We start from the raw sequence: 16992 nt of genomic DNA, 5'->3' as shown, positions 1-16992 counted from the left end.
TGACTACCTCGTCTTCCACTGTCTTCTGTCTATTTTTTCATGACTGGGACTGACTACCTCGTCTTCCACTGTCTTCTGTCTAGTTTTGCAAGACTGAGGGACTGATTACCTCGTCTTATAATATCTCCAGTTTCAACACCTTCAGTTACTTCTGTATTAAAATAATAAAGCCACTGATTGGCGATACGTGTTCAAATAAAGATACCCAGGTGTTACGTATGTCTAATGCCTCACTTCCACGACAGAATGACCCCTTGGGTTTAGCGCGTCACAAAAAAAAAAAAAAACAACATATGAAGAAGAGACATACAGGCAAGCTATAAGGATGGAAATGAGACATATGAAGGTGGGGGGAAATAAAGAGTAAGAGGGTGTGAATAAGAGCTCTGGGTTTTCGTCATAAAAGTGTGGCTGGGGAGGTGGGATTGGCGTAGTATTGACCTGTCGTCTGCTGACCCGTCCTCCCCCAGGGTACGAGGCGGAGACTGTGCCAACACAGCTCTTCCTCTCCACGTTACTCCTACATAACCTTGTTTGTGTTACCAATCTCTTTCACCGTTAATAATACTAAGTTTTTTTTTTTAATCTTTGTTCTTCTTTTTTTTTTTTAGTTCTTAGGTCCCTCCCTCTTCCCTCCTACCGTCTTTTTTTTTCTTCCTACCGTTTATGCCTCAAAAATAACAGGTCTTAAATTTATCGCGAGAAGCTATTAGAATCCAAAGCTTTGTTTATGTAAGATGCATCAGGCCAGTAGGCCTGTTGCAGTGTTCCTTCTTTCTTATGTTCTTATCTCGATCTTCAACAATTGCTTTAATAAAATTAGCAGATTGGTACCTAAACAGCCCAAGATTTCAAAAATGTATGTAAGATACACCAGCATTAGGGATTGAAGCCGATCGGAAGAAGCATTCTTCATTTATTGTATGGATGCTAATATAATTGGCAAATTAAATGTACACGCCTTAAACTTACACCAGCCGGGCTGTGGTTCGTACGTTGGACTACGTGCGGCCAGCAGTAACAGCCTGGTTGATCAGGCCCTGATCCACCAGGAGGCCTGGTTGTGGACCGGGCCGCGGGGGCGTTGACCCCCGGAATACCCTCCAGGTAGACCTTAAAATAAATGCAGACCTTCTTTGGAACAAAACCCACCAAGACAGTTGCTAATTATTATTCGGAATTAAGCATTTCCAGGTTTATTAACCATATTTTTAAATTGGCAGACTTGAATCTATAAAACACACGTTCATAATTAAGACACAAGTGCAATAGTTAGGTATCTATTTCAAAACATTTCGCCTACACAGTAGGTTTCTTCAGTCGAATACAGGCAAGAGAACCAGTAGAAATGTGAAGACAATATAATCTGTCCATCGTCTTCACATCTCTACTGCTTCAGTTGAGTACAGTGGCACCAAAAGAAGCCTGCTGCGTAGGCGAAACGTTTCGGAATAGATACCTAACTGGTGCACATGTGTCTTTATTATAAACTTGTCGGTATTGCATACCATCATATTCGCAAAACACAAGTTTATTGGGTAACATCCGGTGGACAGAATGCATCAGCCATTAAAAATTAATGTCGCTTGGAAGAGGTGACGTGAATTTTTTTTAAAGAACTAATGGTTATAACTGACCGTAATTTTTAAAGGGGTGGAGGGGTAAGCCAGCGGAAGGTCTCAGTCAGATGACCAAAAGCTCCAACGGCGGGTCATCATCTGACTAAGATCTGCGTCAGGAAACGCTTCTGTTTCCTGACAAACCTTACCTAACTTAATCTTTTTTTTTTAAGCAAGGAAACACTTTTTGGAAGTTTGAAGCTGATCAGAAGAGGTTCTCAAAAGTTATTGCTCGAAAACCAAATCTGGGAATCGTCTGTGGTATATAAAAGTGGCCTAATAGTAATGTCACATGTTAGTAGCTGCATAAACCTTTCCCTAGGTACATTACACCAAAATTAAAAATTTTAAGTCAGTTGGATGGGGTGTTCTCAGGATTTAATTGAAAATCTAGTAACTACTATAAGGATACCTTGTGAAATAGTGTTAATGCAAATTTTGAAATGTATTTTTACAGGGTTGTGAGTAATGTAAATTTTGTAGTGTGTCGACAGGGTTGAGCATGATGTAATATTTTCAGTGTACATGGTTGAGAATGTAATTTTTTCACTGTTGACAGGGCTAAGAATATGAATTTTGGTCTTGTTTGCAGGGGTAAGTTTGCAGCCGTGCGCCGTGCTCGGTGCCTACGTACTGGCACTTGGTTTGCTGCTAAAGTTATGCGCAAACGTAGGAGAGCCCAGGACGTGAGGCATGAAATTCTGCACGAGGCTGCTGTCTTGCTCCTGGCCAGATCCTCCTCCAGGATTGTCTCGCTCCACCAACTCTATGAGACTGCCTCGGAGATTATCCTCGTCTTAGAGCTGTAAGTATTAGAATTATGGGGAATTATTTAAACCATTGGTATTGTACAGTGTTTGGGGAATGGGAGACATCAGGTTTTATCCAAGAAAGGGGAGGATAGGTCTTAATTCTTTAAATGAAGAGCCTCTCACTGGGAAGCGCCAAACCCTTAAGGGTCGTACAGTACCGGGCAATGGGAGGTGTAGGGGTAATCAGTTTTAATCAGAAGGAAGGGGTGGGCCCAATTCCATGAATTTAGAAGGTTTCACGAGTCAGAACAGCCAAATTGTGTGATGGGGGCATTAGATAATTATTGTTATATAGATAATTACTGTTATATAACGCAGCCATGCGGCACAGTGTTCTGATTATGATGAAAAAAAAAGTGGACTTCAGATTTAAGCTCAGTTATGTAGATGAATGGTTCAGAGAACCGACATGTTGATAAATTAGACACATGTGCAACTCTTGGGTATCTTTGTTGAGGAAACGTTTTGCCACACAGTGGCTTCATCAGTCCATACATAGGAGAAACTTGAAGAACAGGAGGAGAATTGATGGACTGAACACATCGACTCAAGGTTGAGGGACTGATTACCTCATTCTCCTCCTGTTCTTCAAGTTTCTCCTATGTATGGACTGATGAAGCCACTGTGTGGCGAAACGTTTCCTCAACAAAGATACCCAAGAGTTGCACATGTGTCTAATTTATCAAGCTCAATTATACTATCTCAACTTTAAAATATTGTTATTAATGTTCAAAACCCATAAAGAGGAATGCCTTGGCATAGATGAAAAACTTGTAACCCTTTGTGACTGTTAAGGGTTGAGTGCTTCCCCATGAAAGTTTGCAATCTTTTTAATAGTGGGATGAGCAGATATTGCATTCTTAAAAATGTATAATTGTTGAATATTCATAGTAGCTTTTTTAAGAATGTTGTTTCCTTTGTTTGTGTGCTGTAAATCCTTTATTTACAATTGTTACAGGGCCGAGGGAGGTGAGTTGCAGAGGGTAATAGATGAAGAAGAAAATCTGGACGAGGGGGTCGTCCTCCGCTACATGATCAACATCCTTGGCGCTCTCCGCTTCCTACATGCCAACAATATTGCCCACCTTGACCTTAAGGTATTTGTATTCAATTTTTTCATGGTCATGTTCAACTTAAATATTACTAAATTTTAAAGTAATCACTAGTTGGTGGCACAAATGAATCTGTATGGAGGCAGTGTAACAGAAAATGCTGTGAGTGCTATGTATTTCTGCCTCTTACTGAGACCTTCACAAGTCATAACTTATAACATAAGACAATGTGCAGCCATTCTGGCATGTCTGTAAACCACATCTAATATTTTTATATATTTTTTTGTATGGCATGCACAGTAATAAATTTACAGAGTGCAGCTGTTTACCATTATTTAGTTTAGAAAGTATGAAGTAATTTTTATATAGTGTACTAAAAACAACAGACTATAAGAGGGCCCTGCACTTTGCTTTACGGCATTTCACTAATGCAGCAGTTTTCACATATACCCATTCTTCATTTATTCAGAATTCTTACAATAAATATATTCACCACTCCCTATAAATTAAGGATGAAAATATTTTAACGTAAGTAATGTGTGTACCGTGTATGCATTTTTTGCACCTAGCTCTATTGCTCACTTAATATATATATGATAGTGTAAACATGTTATCAGGCTGTTATATGCATTTGAAAGTAAAAAAAAAAAGGCTATGATTTACTTTACAGTGATTTTTTGCTTTACAGCAGTAGCCCAGAACCTAACCTGCTGTAAGCAGGGCCCTCCTGTATTTAGTAAATTACATAGCTTTTAAAACATTGAGTTTAATCATTTTATTTTGGATAACACACAAGAGACAGTATTAAATTTTAAGTGTGTAAAATTATTTGTGTATTTAAAAAAAAAACTACAAATCCTCCTCAGTTTAAAACATTTAAAAACTGAGTAAAATTTTTCCTGAAAAGTTGTAGGCCAAAAGTCGTGTAACATTTTCAGAGTTTATTGATCTAGCAGGGCAATATTACATGCTAAAAAATTGTAAAACAATTTACTTATATCAATTTTCATTTCTTTCTTTCTTTCAACACACCGGCCGTATCCCACCAAGGCAGGGTGGCCCAAAAAGAAAAACGAAAGTTTATCAATTTTCATGTTGCTGCTAAATTAAATTGCTTTAGCATTTGTTCTAATTGTTTTTCCTCTAATACAGTAATTGGTTTTGTGATGGCATTTATATTTTAAGATAAGAGATTAAGACCATTGGCAGCATTTAATACCATAGTGAAACTGTTGTCCTTCCACAGCCCCAGAACCTCCTGCTGATGGGACAACATCCACAGAGTGATGTTAAATTGTGTGACTTTGGCATTTCACGCATCATTCTGTCAGACATAGAAGTTCGTGAGGTTCTTGGCACTCCTGATTATGTTGGTGAGTGAACATTTAGTATGTTACTTTTCATCAGTTTTTGGTTTTCATTGTTCTATTTGTTTGTTAGCTTTTGTTTTTCTTGCAGACTAACAAAAGTACAGTAACCTCTTTAACTGTGTTTGCTAAGATTGAACTCTATCTCCTGCACTCTTCCATAAAGCTGAGCCACCTTTGTTGGGAATATTAATGAATAGTACTTGGGTGACTACCATCTCTTAGGTACAGTCTTGGATAAACCGTCTAGCAGTTTCTCTGATTTAATTGGCAAGGATGTTTGACCCTAGTGACTTTATTGCATTTTAATTAATACAATAAAATGAATAATTCACTAATCATTTGATGCTATGCTGATGCTGTTCACATTTAACCCTTTGTCATATTTACATAATTCATGTTTGGAATTAACTTCTCCTACCACTTCTAACGTTCCACTTGCCTGTTATGTTTGTGTTGAAGGAATTCCTTCTCTTATATCTGACTCATTTTAGCAGTTGTTTTCCCTCATCCTATTCCTATCTCTGTCTTTATCCACTTCATTGATACCTCTTGAGAATCTTGTATGTTGTAAAATGGAGTCTTTTTAAGTTTATCATCATAGCTTAGCTCTCTACCTTTAGGAACAGTTTTGGTGGCAGTAGACTGGTCCTTCTCAAGCTTTCTTGCACATTAGAGATATGAATTGTCTACTGTTTCTGCATATTACAGTATAGCCCTTGCATGTGTGGTATATGTATATTAATCTAATGGGATCTGTTCTGGTTCCTGAAAGGTTATTTTTATATTTATCGGTGTTCCATACACTAATGAAGTTGATCTGTATGTTAGAAGAGGAGAGTGCAACAGACAAGTGAAGTAGTAGCAGCATCAGCAACACACACACAGCTAAAGGCATTCTTGAGCTACCCCAGTGCTCAGGCTTTGGCCCAAAGTTGGGGTGTGGCTCCAAAAGGATCCTGTAGTGCTTGCTGCCTTTGCACCTCCTGACATCGTCTGCTGCTATTAAGCTGCCACACCCTTCAAGCCCAGTGTGGGCGGGGTTTGTGACAGCCCAAGGTGCCTAGCATCTCCCTCCAAGCCCCGTGTGGGAGAGGAATGGGGCTAGGCCTGAGGACAGCTGGTCCCAGATGATGCGATACTTGTACCTCCTCCCATGGCAGACATTGGCCTGAGAGACTCCCACGACAGGGAGCCAAGGCCGGGCCACCACTTGGAAAAGGCCCGGGCTGAGCAATTATACTGGCAACTCTACTACATGCATTCTGTATGTGAACCCCTGCTGATATAGATTCATCATTATGTCCATCCCTAGATTGGACCTCCTGTATTTTTTTTTTGACCATAGCAGTTGTTCCTTTCCTTCACTTTCTTACCTCCATGCATTTATCATCAGTGAATTCACATAGCCACTTACTGGATATTTCTGGCAGCTTTTTGCTGTTCTTAGCCATTCTTATTGACTTCATAAGTTTACTGTTAGTCCCAAGAATCGTCCTGTACAATTCCATTTCAGACAAGTTGTTGAGATAATCAAACGGTATTGAGCAGTGGAAGCCCCTTTGCACATTAATTCTGAGGGTGATTTTCTTTTAGATGGAATTTTATATTGCTTCAAATTAAATTTGTATTGTAACGATAGCTATTTAGAAATTATACTTGTTTAAAGTGGAAGTATAATGTGTGAAAGTGGATAAATTTACAGGTGCTTCTTGACTTACGATGGGGTTACGTTTCTACAAACCCATCGTAAGTCGAATGTGAATGATATGCTAAATTAACAAATAAATAAATAACTACAGTTACTGAATAAGTAAATAAACAAATAATTACTGTAACTAAATACCAGTATCGAAAAGTAAAAAAAAAATGTATAGAGGTTACAAACTTGTGCCTTTGTGCTGGATAATTATCTTAAGTTTCATCTCCCAAGTAATTGCTTTTGCACCATCTTAAAATTGAACCATAGTAAGTCGAGGAGCACTTGTATAATGTGTGAAAATGGATAAATTTACATTGTAAACAATGGATAACTATGATTTATGGGAGTTGTGATGCAAGTCTAACAACCTATTTACTGTAGGACATAAGTAATCTGGCATGCCTCATGCCTTCATAGAAATTCTGGTGCTTACCCCTGAACATTGCTGATAATCCAGTAATGCACCCAGTTTCTGACCAGTGGTCTGAAAATGGGCACATTAATATCCAACTTTCAGACCAGTGGTCTGAAAGTTTGATATTACATTACAGTAAGAGTGCTATGCACATGAAAAAAAATTGGAACAGTAATACGGTACTATAGTATTCATTTCATTTAACAAGTCTTCATTTCTAAAGTACAGTATCATAAGGTAAACAGAAAATTCAGTTTGATAAAAGAACACATTACTCTGATAATGTCCAAGACAGCCTAAAACATTATCAATGTTTAACTTTCAATTTGTGGTCTTGTTGTGAAAGATGTAATTACTAGAAGGGGTTGCCAAGAAGTCTAGACAACTGATGATTTGCCTCAACTAATACGTAATACAAATTTTCATCGGATTTTAAGAACAACTGTAATTGGAATGAATGCTGTCAGCTAAACTTGCAGCAAAGGTCTTTTCTAAATAAAATTTTTTCTTTCACAGCACCAGAGATCTTGCAGTACGAACCCATTAGCCTGGCTACAGACATGTGGTACGTTGTAACTGATTATTAGTCTAAAATACAAATTGAACAAATTATATTTGGACATCTTGAATAGTATAGTACATAACTAAAAAAGGCACAATACCGTGACTGGAACGATAAACAAATAACCCGCACATAGAAGAGAGGAGCTTATGGCGACGTTTCGGTCCGATTTGGACTGTTTACAAAGTCAGTGTAACTGTAAATGGTCCAAGTCAGACCAAAACGTCATCGTAAGCTCCTCTCTTCTATGTGTGGGTTATTTGTGTAGAGTATAGTACAGTAGATGTAGCAAATCACATCCCTTTTCATTAACTTTTTTGTAGAATTTTATGAATTATTAATTTATTTACAAATTTACTAGGAACAATGTCATAAGCATTGATTGCCATACTCAAGACTCCTTGTCATATTTTAATATTTGACTACAAAAGCTTTTACTTGTGACGTTCTCTCAGATTCCTTCATGATTACTAGCAGTTGTTTCATCTGAATTTTCTTCATCACTAAATACTACTTTTTTTCTGTATTTTGTTGCTGTACATTTCAGTAAGATTAGTCTTCTCCATATACAAAACCTCTATATAACTAAATTAAACTACATCCCTATCTCTAGTCTTACACCATAGTTTTTTTTTTTTAATCACTGGTCATCTCCCATTGAGGCAGGGTGACCCAAAAAGGAAACACTTTCACCACCATTCACATTATTACTGTCTTGCCAAATGTGTGCAGATACAGCGGTTCACATAACCTCAAAACAGCAAATATCTCAGTTATTTTAAGCGAAGGGATTCAGAGAAACCGGTTAGCTGGACTTAAGTCCTGGAGGTGGGAAGTACAATGCCTGAAGGTGTTTATTTCTCTTTTGGGTAACCCTGCCTAGGTGGGAGACAGCTGATGTGTTGAAAAAGAAATATTCATTGGGGGAGTGCTAAACCTGTAGGAGGTTGTACAACACCTAGGAGAATGTGAGGCAGTCAGGTTTGATGCAAGAAAGGGGAGGCCAGGTTCAATTCCCTGGATCAGAAGCCCCTCACTGACCCTCAAAGAACCTTGTTTGAAGGGTATTTTCACTTAGAATTCATGTTATGAATTTCAATCTGATCTTGCATATAAGTATTTTTCACCTACAGGTCTGTGGGTGTTCTGACGTACGTTTTACTCACCGGACATTCACCCTTTGGTGGTGACACTAAGCAAGAAACGTTTCTTAATATATCTCAAGGTCAGGTTGATTTCCCGAAGGACCTTTTCTGTAATGTCTCAGATCAGGCAATTGACTTCATCACACGGCTGCTGATTGTCAATCCCAGGTACAGTTTTTTTTTATATACTGTTTTATCTTTTTACAGTTATGTGTAGCAAGGTCATATTTTTAGATTAAGGTCAAATGTTTGCACTCAGTGCTATTCTGGCATCTTTTTCATCGAGCAATTTTAGAAATTAAGCAGAACTTGTATGAGGGGAAAGACTGCATGCAGAGGACACTTTTATTTATAGATCACATTTCTCTAGGGATTGGCGGAGAGCATGTATAGTCCCTTTATATAAAGGGAAAGGGGACAAAAGAGACTGTAAAAATTATAGAGGAATAAGTTTACTGAGTATACCAGGAAAAGTGTACGGTAGGGTTATAATTGAAAGAATTAGAGGTAAGACAGAATGTAGGATTGCGGATGAGCAAGGAGGTTTCAGAGTGGGTAGGGGATGTGTAGATCAAGTGTTTACATTGAAGCATATATGTGAACAGTATTTAGATAAAGGTAGGGAAGTTTTTATTGCATTTATGGATTTAGAAAAGGCATATGATAGTGGATAGAGGAGCAATGTGGCAGATGTTGCAAGTATATGGAATAGGTGGTAAGTTATTAAATGCTGTAAAGAGTTTTTATGAGGATAGTGAGGCTCAGGTTAGGGTGTGTAGAAGAGAGGGAGACTACTTCCCGGTAAAAGTAGGTCTTAGACAGGGATGTGTAATGTCACCATGGTTGTTTAATATGTTTATAGATGGGGTTGTAAAGGAAGTAAATGCTAGGGTGTTCAGGAGAGGGGTGGGATTAAATTTTGGGGAATCAAATTCAAAATGGGAATTGACACAGTTACTTTTTGCTGATGATACTGTGCTTATGGGAGATTCTAAAGAAAAATTGCAAAGGTTAGTGGATGAGTTTGGGAATGTGTGTAAAGGTAGAAAGCTGAAAGTGAACATAGAAAAGAGTAAGGTGATGAAGGTGTCAAATGATTTAGATAAAGAAAAATTGGATATCAAACTGGGGAGGAGGAGTATGGAAGAAGTGAATGTTTTCAGATACTTGGGAGTTGACGTGTCGGCGGATGGATTTGGAAAGGATGAGGTTAATCATAGAATTGATGAGGGACAAAAGGTGAGTGGTGCGTTGAGGTATATGTGGAGTCAAAAAATGTTATCTATGGAGGCAAAGAAGGGAATGTATGAAAGTATAGTAGTACCAACACTCTTATATGGGTGTGAAGCTTGGGTGGTAAATGCAGCAGCGAGGAGACGGTTGGAGGCAGTGGAGATGTCCTGTCTAAGGGCAATGTGTGGTGTAAATATTATCCAGAAAATTCGGAGTGTGGAAATTAGGAAAAGGTGTGGAGTTAATAAAAGTATTAGTCAGAGGGCAGAAGAGGGGTTGTTGAGGTGGTTTGGTCATTTAGAGAGAATGGATCAAAGTAGAATGACATGGAAAGCATATAAATCTATAGGGGAAGGAAGGAGGGGTAGGGGTCGTCCTCGAAAGGGTTGGAGAGAGGGGGTAAAGGAGATTTTGTGGGCGAGGGGCTTGGACTTCCAGCAAGCGTGCGTGAGCGTGTTAGATAGGAGTGAATGGAGACGAATGGTACTTGGGACCTGACGATCTGTTGGAGTGTGAGCAGGGTAATATTTAGTGAAGGGTTTCAGGGAAACCGGTTATTTTCATATAGTTGGACTTGAGTCCTGGAAATGGGAAGTACAATGCCTGCACTTTAAAGGAGTGGTTTGGGATATTGGCAGTTTGGAGGGATATGTTGTGTATCTTTATATGTGTATGCTTCTAAACTGTTGTATTCTGAGCACCTCTGCAAAAACAGTGATAATGTGCGAGTGTGGTGAAAGTGTTGAATGATGATGAAAGTATTTTCTTTTTGGGGATTTTCTTTCTTTTTTTGGGTCACCCTGCCTCGGTGGGAGACGGCCGACTTGTTGAGAAAAAAAAAAAAAAATTCTCTAATCTGAGCTTTCATGAAGTCAGCACAAAGAAACTTGGTCTGTTAGTAAAGGGTTGCTCTGCACATGTTGTCTTTCTACCATACAATTCAGCAAATCTTGACTCTTACACATTAAGCTGATCTTAATAAACAAATACAGTGGTACCCCGAGTTTTGAACTTATGGGAGCAAATGAATTTGTTCCCATAAGGAATAATGGAAATTAGATTATTCCATTTCAGACCCCCAAAAATACGCTTACAAATGCACTTACACAAATACATTTGCATAATTCTTCGAGTTGGGAGCAGTTCTAAACTCGGGGTACCACTGTAGTTGTCAGTAAAATCACATGATGAAATCCATCAATATTTGGTTCGGAATACTCCTGTAAGCTGCAACTTATCAGCAAAGTTCACCAAATAGTCTATTAATGCTAAATGATCCTGGTTTGTCTTATGAATTAATTTAGTGCAAAGGAAATTGTAAAATATAGTTTGACATTTAAAATTATAGAGTGCATTGTGAGCCCTCATAATTTATTTATTCAAAAATACATTTTTTTTAAATGAAGAACAATGCTACTTTAGGGAAATTAAAATATTTGATATTGTGCAAGTAAGGAAAAAATAAATGTTTATATTTATAATAAGGATTAAGAATAATGAAATGTTACTGTTAAACTGATGATTGAGAGAGATGATAATGCAGTATATTTCGATAGAATGTAGAAAAATTAGTTGTGAAGAAACTTGATTGCACTTTATGTTTTAGCTGTCGTCTGACTGTGGACGAAGCTATGCAACACCAGTGGCTAAAAGGAACGTATACATCCCGTCCTTTCTTCAGTCCCCCATCTGCAGTAACCCACCGCTCCAGCAGAGAGATCCGTTTACATCCTCCTTCTTCACCCACAGTGACATCACCACGCCGAAGTAAGGAATTGGATGCACACACTACTAGCCCCCAAAAAATAGCTTTTTTTCACTGTAGTAGTAGTAGTAGTGGTAGCAGTAAGGAAAGCACTTCACACACTGTCATGGTGTCTGCCACAGTATCTCCAGGTAGTACAAGTGCCAGCTGCAGTAAAGATGTTTCAACACAGTCCAGCAGTCCCAGTGTGTCTTCTATTCGCTTTATTAGAGAATCTGATTTATATGCACCTAGTACTTCCTCCATGCACTTAGCTAGAGATGTAGATGGTGGTAGTTGTGGAAGCTCCTCACATCATGGCAGAGACAGTGTCAGTCCATGGAAAAAGTCTGAATTTTTAAACAAAGAAAATAATAAGAACACCCTAAACAAAACAGAAGAGTCCATCACATCAGGACATAGCAAAGAGCTAGTCACCCTTGACTCTCCAGGAAAGTCTAGATGTAGATTACCTCACACAGAAAAAAGCAAACTAGTTAGAGAGACAGAGTTAGCTAAGAAAATAGCTAGCAGTAAGGAAGGCAAAGAAAATAAGGAGAATGGAAAAGAAATCAAAGATAGTAGTAAGGAAAAATTGAAACCTTCACCACTCTGCCTCAGACGACAGGGTTCAAAATGTGAGTTGAAGTCTCCAACAGAGCAACAGAAGTATGGGTCTGTACAAGGTTCTGTTAGTATAATATTAGAAAAAAGTATCATTTGTTAACCCAGTGAGACAGTTGTAGTTGTTCAGGAATTTTATCTGCTAAACATTAATATATCCATACTGTGCACTAGTGCTCAGTAATATGAAATGCCAGTATTTTTGGCTGGATAAAGCTCTCCATATTTTGATTACTATCACAATCAAATGGTGCTATTTTAACAAAGTTGCTCCTGATATTAACTAACTGCAGCAGTTAACAAATGAGTAGCATACCTTGTACATTTTTTATTGTTAAGTTGTATTTGCAGGGCTTTTTGTATTCATTTCTTGTGTTAAGCATTTGGTATAATTTGTAATTAAGTCCGTGATATTCATCAAGTATTATCAAGAGGAAACATACAGTATTAGCACAAAATCTTGATTGTAGTTCATGAAGCACTAAACCTGTTTGTGTTCAATGTAAGGAGTAGTGGAGGCTCACGTCTCCGTCTGCTATTCACAGCCTCACTTCTGATCAATTGGGCTGTTACAAATGCTGTTGCTGCTACAAGATGTGCCTTTTTTATTCATTTATTTGAGGCAAAATAAATTCTTGGGCAGGCAGATTGTTGTATGTAACCTGTTTCATATTAACAAAATGTAATATAGTTCTTCAGGATATTTATTATACAATCATTTTTGTGTGTCAAGATTGTTGACATTTTAAAAGTGTAACTTACTACAGATTATATAAATGTTTTAGAATAATGTAATCAAAATATTTATGAATTTGTCATCATAGTCTTCAAGGTCATCCATTGACATTGCATCAAGTGTAAAATGTTATGATTTAGTAGAAACATTATTGAAAGTGATTAACGTTAGATAAAGGACAAGGTGCTGTTGAAATAAATTTCTCATTATCTAGGATTTTAAAAATGATGTTGAAGTAAGTTTCCCACAATATACTAGAACTTAAAAATGGTGTCAAAGTTTCATTCTGATGGAAGTAAATGTGTGAATTGTAAAAATGTAATAAGATTTATGGCACAATCTCCCAAATGTGAAGCAATTACTATGGTTACCGAACCAATGATCAGTTATTTGCAGTATTTACCTTTTAATACAATAGTGCATTTTTTTTTAATGCACCGGCCGTCTCCCACCAAGGCAGGGTGATTGAAAAAGAAAAATGAAAGATTTTCTTTTTGCACTTAGTAATTTATACAGGAGAAGGGGTTACTGTCCCCCTACTCCTGGCATTAATAGTGTAATTATAGAGATAATTTGGCTTTTGAGTAGTATTTGATTAACTTTTTATACACTTTTTTTTTTTTCGTATTCATAGCAGCTTGACATATGCAGAATATTGTCATTTGAATTGTAAGCCATTTTGCGAGCATATTTTACAAGAACAGAGGCTAAACTTCAACCAGTAATACTTGGAAAAATTACCTTAGGAATTCTGCACATAGATTTGCAAGTCACTTGGATGAATTGTGTGCCACTGCCAATGAAACACGAGGAAAGAAGAAAAAAGCATGCAGACTGTTTATAGAAAAGACTGATTACAATATTAAATGGCAATTTTTTGATTAAGAGAAGATTGCCACATATAAAATAGATGGGTGGTGCTATAATGTGTGTATGTGGCGAAAGAAGCAAACTTTTCAAGAGGGAGAAATAATATAATAGCTTTTATGCACTGTTTGCATCGTAATGAACGTCAGTCACCGTTAGACTTGTACCTACGCTGAAGTATGTGGTAAGCACTTTATTTCTTATAGCAACCACCAGTGGCACTCTAAGAAAGCAGGCAAGATAGCAGTGCTCTTTAGTGAAGATTTTCTCAAAATGTTCAGTCACAGAAAGCAGAAATTTATAGCTGTGTGCCTAGTACAGATAATCACCCACTTGATGACAATGCTGAGGAAGCATTTAAAAATTGCAGTGCTAACTGTTGCCATTTATAACAGTATAAAGGTATATAATTGTAAATATTTTTTATTTGGATAAAGGAGCCCCACTACCCCAGAAAATTAAAAAGAATACTGTACTGACTTTCTATTTTTTAAAATGCATTTTTAATTTAAAATGATATTTGATATTCAGAAAATTAAAAATTAAAAGAAAAACTTAGAATTCCTGTTTAGAAAAACTCTAATTTGGATTTTTTGATATATGATGCTTTCTAAAAGTTTTAATTGGAAATTATCTTAAATTTTTTTATTCTAAGTAAACACTCAAGTTCCATATTTATTTTTAAGAAATCTTTCTAATTCATTTTTTTTTTTAAATAGGAGAGGGGTATCCAATTTGCATTATCTTTCATAAAATTTTGTATAATTCAAGCACTAGTGCATATTATTCTAAACAAGAGATTACTGTGTACACTGTAATTAGGTTTTGGGTAAATTGTTACTTGTCTGATTTAGGGTAAGATTGTAAGATACTTCATTATCTTTCTATCGGGTTGATTTTGCCTAATAGTTATGGCAAATGATTATTAAAGAATCGTGTATGGTAATCCTGTTCGTCACAGTCACTGATATTGTGCAAAGGCTGCAGAAGATTTAGGAAGACAATAATATTATATTAATGTTTTTCATGAGGTACAGTGACACATCCATGACCAGTTTCCAAGTTGGTTTTACCCTTGCAAGTCTCGTGCTGGGCTATAAGAGTGGAAGAGTCACTGTAACCAATCACAGGTATATACCACACCTCATGCCATACAATAATATAGCATACCTCACGGCATACAATAATATAGCATACCTCACGGTAGAAAATAATACAGTATACCATACCTCACAGCATGCAATAATATACCATACCTCATACTAAGGATTTGGTGTCCCCCTGAGGCTAAATACCCTTAAGGTTTTATCTCTAGTAGTAATGCAAAGTACACAGATAAAGAAAAATGTCTCAGTAATGTGGTTGGAACAGTTCAGAAGTAACCCACATTTAGAGAGGAAACTTTAGAAAAGATATTTTGGCATATCCTGGACCATTATCAAGGCACAACCTTAGCTTTATTTTTTTATTGGATTCAATAGACACAACTTTTTCTTTCATATGACCGATATGAATAACACCATGTTTTAAACATGCATTAGAATTATATTAAATACATTTGATAGTGCCAGTTGATACAGGGAATCTTGTCATAGGCTGCAACAATTTGTATGGATTTTACCAGGACTAAATTTACTAAATGGACTAACTCCACTTCTTAGCCACTGCCTTTACATCATTCCACATTACTTTACATGGGTACTTAAATTTTTCAAGCATACAGTTTTATTTATATTTTGCTGAGCTTCCTCATTAATGATACTGTCGACTGTCTTTCTCTCTCTATTTTTTTTAAGTGTATATTGCCTTTGCACTTTTGGAAGGACAACTAGGAAATGAGTTATGGCAAATGTGTTTTCTCCTTTTAGTCGCCCTACCTTGGTGGCAAGCAGCAAATGTGTTGAAGGACTTCTTTTTCACATCTTGTAAATCACTGAAGAAAAGGCTCGGCAGATCTTATCAGTTGTGGCTATTAGCTTTTTATATAAATGCAGTACTAAGCCTTGTATTTGACGCGTAACGAACACATATAAGCATTTATTTTGTGAGGAATGGTAATCAAAATTGATAGGTAATGTGAAGAATTGAAAATTTAAACTGTGTGTAGATAAAATATAAAAGAATTGTGAAGCAGGCAGGTGGAAAGGATTTCATATTATCACACCAAATGCTTATTTAAATTAAATGTGCAATAGGTACTCTTCAGTTTTTATTAGTGTAGTCTGTTATTATTTTGAAAGGTTTCATAAATGTTAATTTCATTGACTGCTGATAAGTTAACTCTTTATTGATTTTTAGGTATTTATCTAGTATAAATTAAGCCAAGGGATCTTTGTTATATGCATTAATGCATAAAGGTACCTTGGTCAAGGTACATCCTATTTCCTGATTAATAAAATCACCATTGTTATTGTAAGCCTAAATGTACGTTTTGTCTTTAAAAAGAGTACCTTTGTCATGGTATATGTTGCTTTCCTCATGAATAATTGTCCGACTTGTAAGTAGCTTTTTCTTAACCAAATAAGTCACTGATAAGTATCTCTTACTTTATAGAGGTTAAACAAGCACAAGTATCTCCATCTGGTTATATATATGTCTGAAGTGCATGATTATATACTATCAATCAGTCTTTATATTGTATATTTTGTATATATTTACTTATATAAACATTTACATACCTAAATGCTTATTTTTTTTTTCCTTAATTATGCATGTCTTAACTGTTGTTGAAGTTCAAACCAATACATTCTGTAGGACTGAATTTAAAAAATCATTGGTTTATTCATGTGGTTAAAATATGTTCATGGGGAGAGCTAAATCCACAAGGGCCATACACCACCTGCAGAATGGGAGGCGATCAGGTTTGATCCAAAGAAGGGAAGGTTAACTCCAATTTCTTTGATAAAGAGTCCTTCACAAGCTTCAACATCCCTCTTGAAGGAGCAGCTAGCTAAAGCATATACATAAAGGCACAATACCATGACTGGAACAATACACAAATAACCCACTCATGGGGGGGGAGAGAGAGAGAGAGAGAGGGGGGGGGGATTACAACAATGTTTTGGTCCGACTTGGATCAAGTTGGACCAAAACGTCTTTGTAAGCTTCTCTCTC

The 16992-nt window shown here is 36.8% G+C and overlaps 1 protein-coding gene across 2 annotated transcripts in view; it reads left to right on the top strand.

The window, feature by feature from the left end:
- Positions 1 to 16561, top strand: part of LOC128686888 (serine/threonine-protein kinase 17B) — a 100071-nt gene extending 83510 nt beyond the window's left edge. For both annotated transcript variants that reach the window (XM_070082549.1, XM_053774105.2), the window contains 6 exons: positions 2212 to 2424; positions 3390 to 3528; positions 4730 to 4856; positions 7484 to 7532; positions 8663 to 8842; positions 11514 to 16561. In XM_070082549.1, coding sequence (XP_069938650.1) covers positions 2212 to 2424; positions 3390 to 3528; positions 4730 to 4856; positions 7484 to 7532; positions 8663 to 8842; positions 11514 to 12378 — 1573 coding nt within the window. In that variant the 3' untranslated portion in view covers positions 12379 to 16561. The remainder of the gene's footprint in view (positions 1 to 2211; positions 2425 to 3389; positions 3529 to 4729; positions 4857 to 7483; positions 7533 to 8662; positions 8843 to 11513) is intronic.
- Positions 16562 to 16992: the final 431 nt, after the last annotated feature.

The sequence above is a fragment of the Cherax quadricarinatus genome, chromosome 7, assembly GCF_038502225.1.
Source record: "Cherax quadricarinatus isolate ZL_2023a chromosome 7, ASM3850222v1, whole genome shotgun sequence".
Taxonomy (NCBI): domain Eukaryota; kingdom Metazoa; phylum Arthropoda; class Malacostraca; order Decapoda; family Parastacidae; genus Cherax; species Cherax quadricarinatus.
The sequence above is the reverse complement of the archived record's forward strand: the minus strand, read 5'-3'. Positions and strand labels throughout refer to the sequence as shown.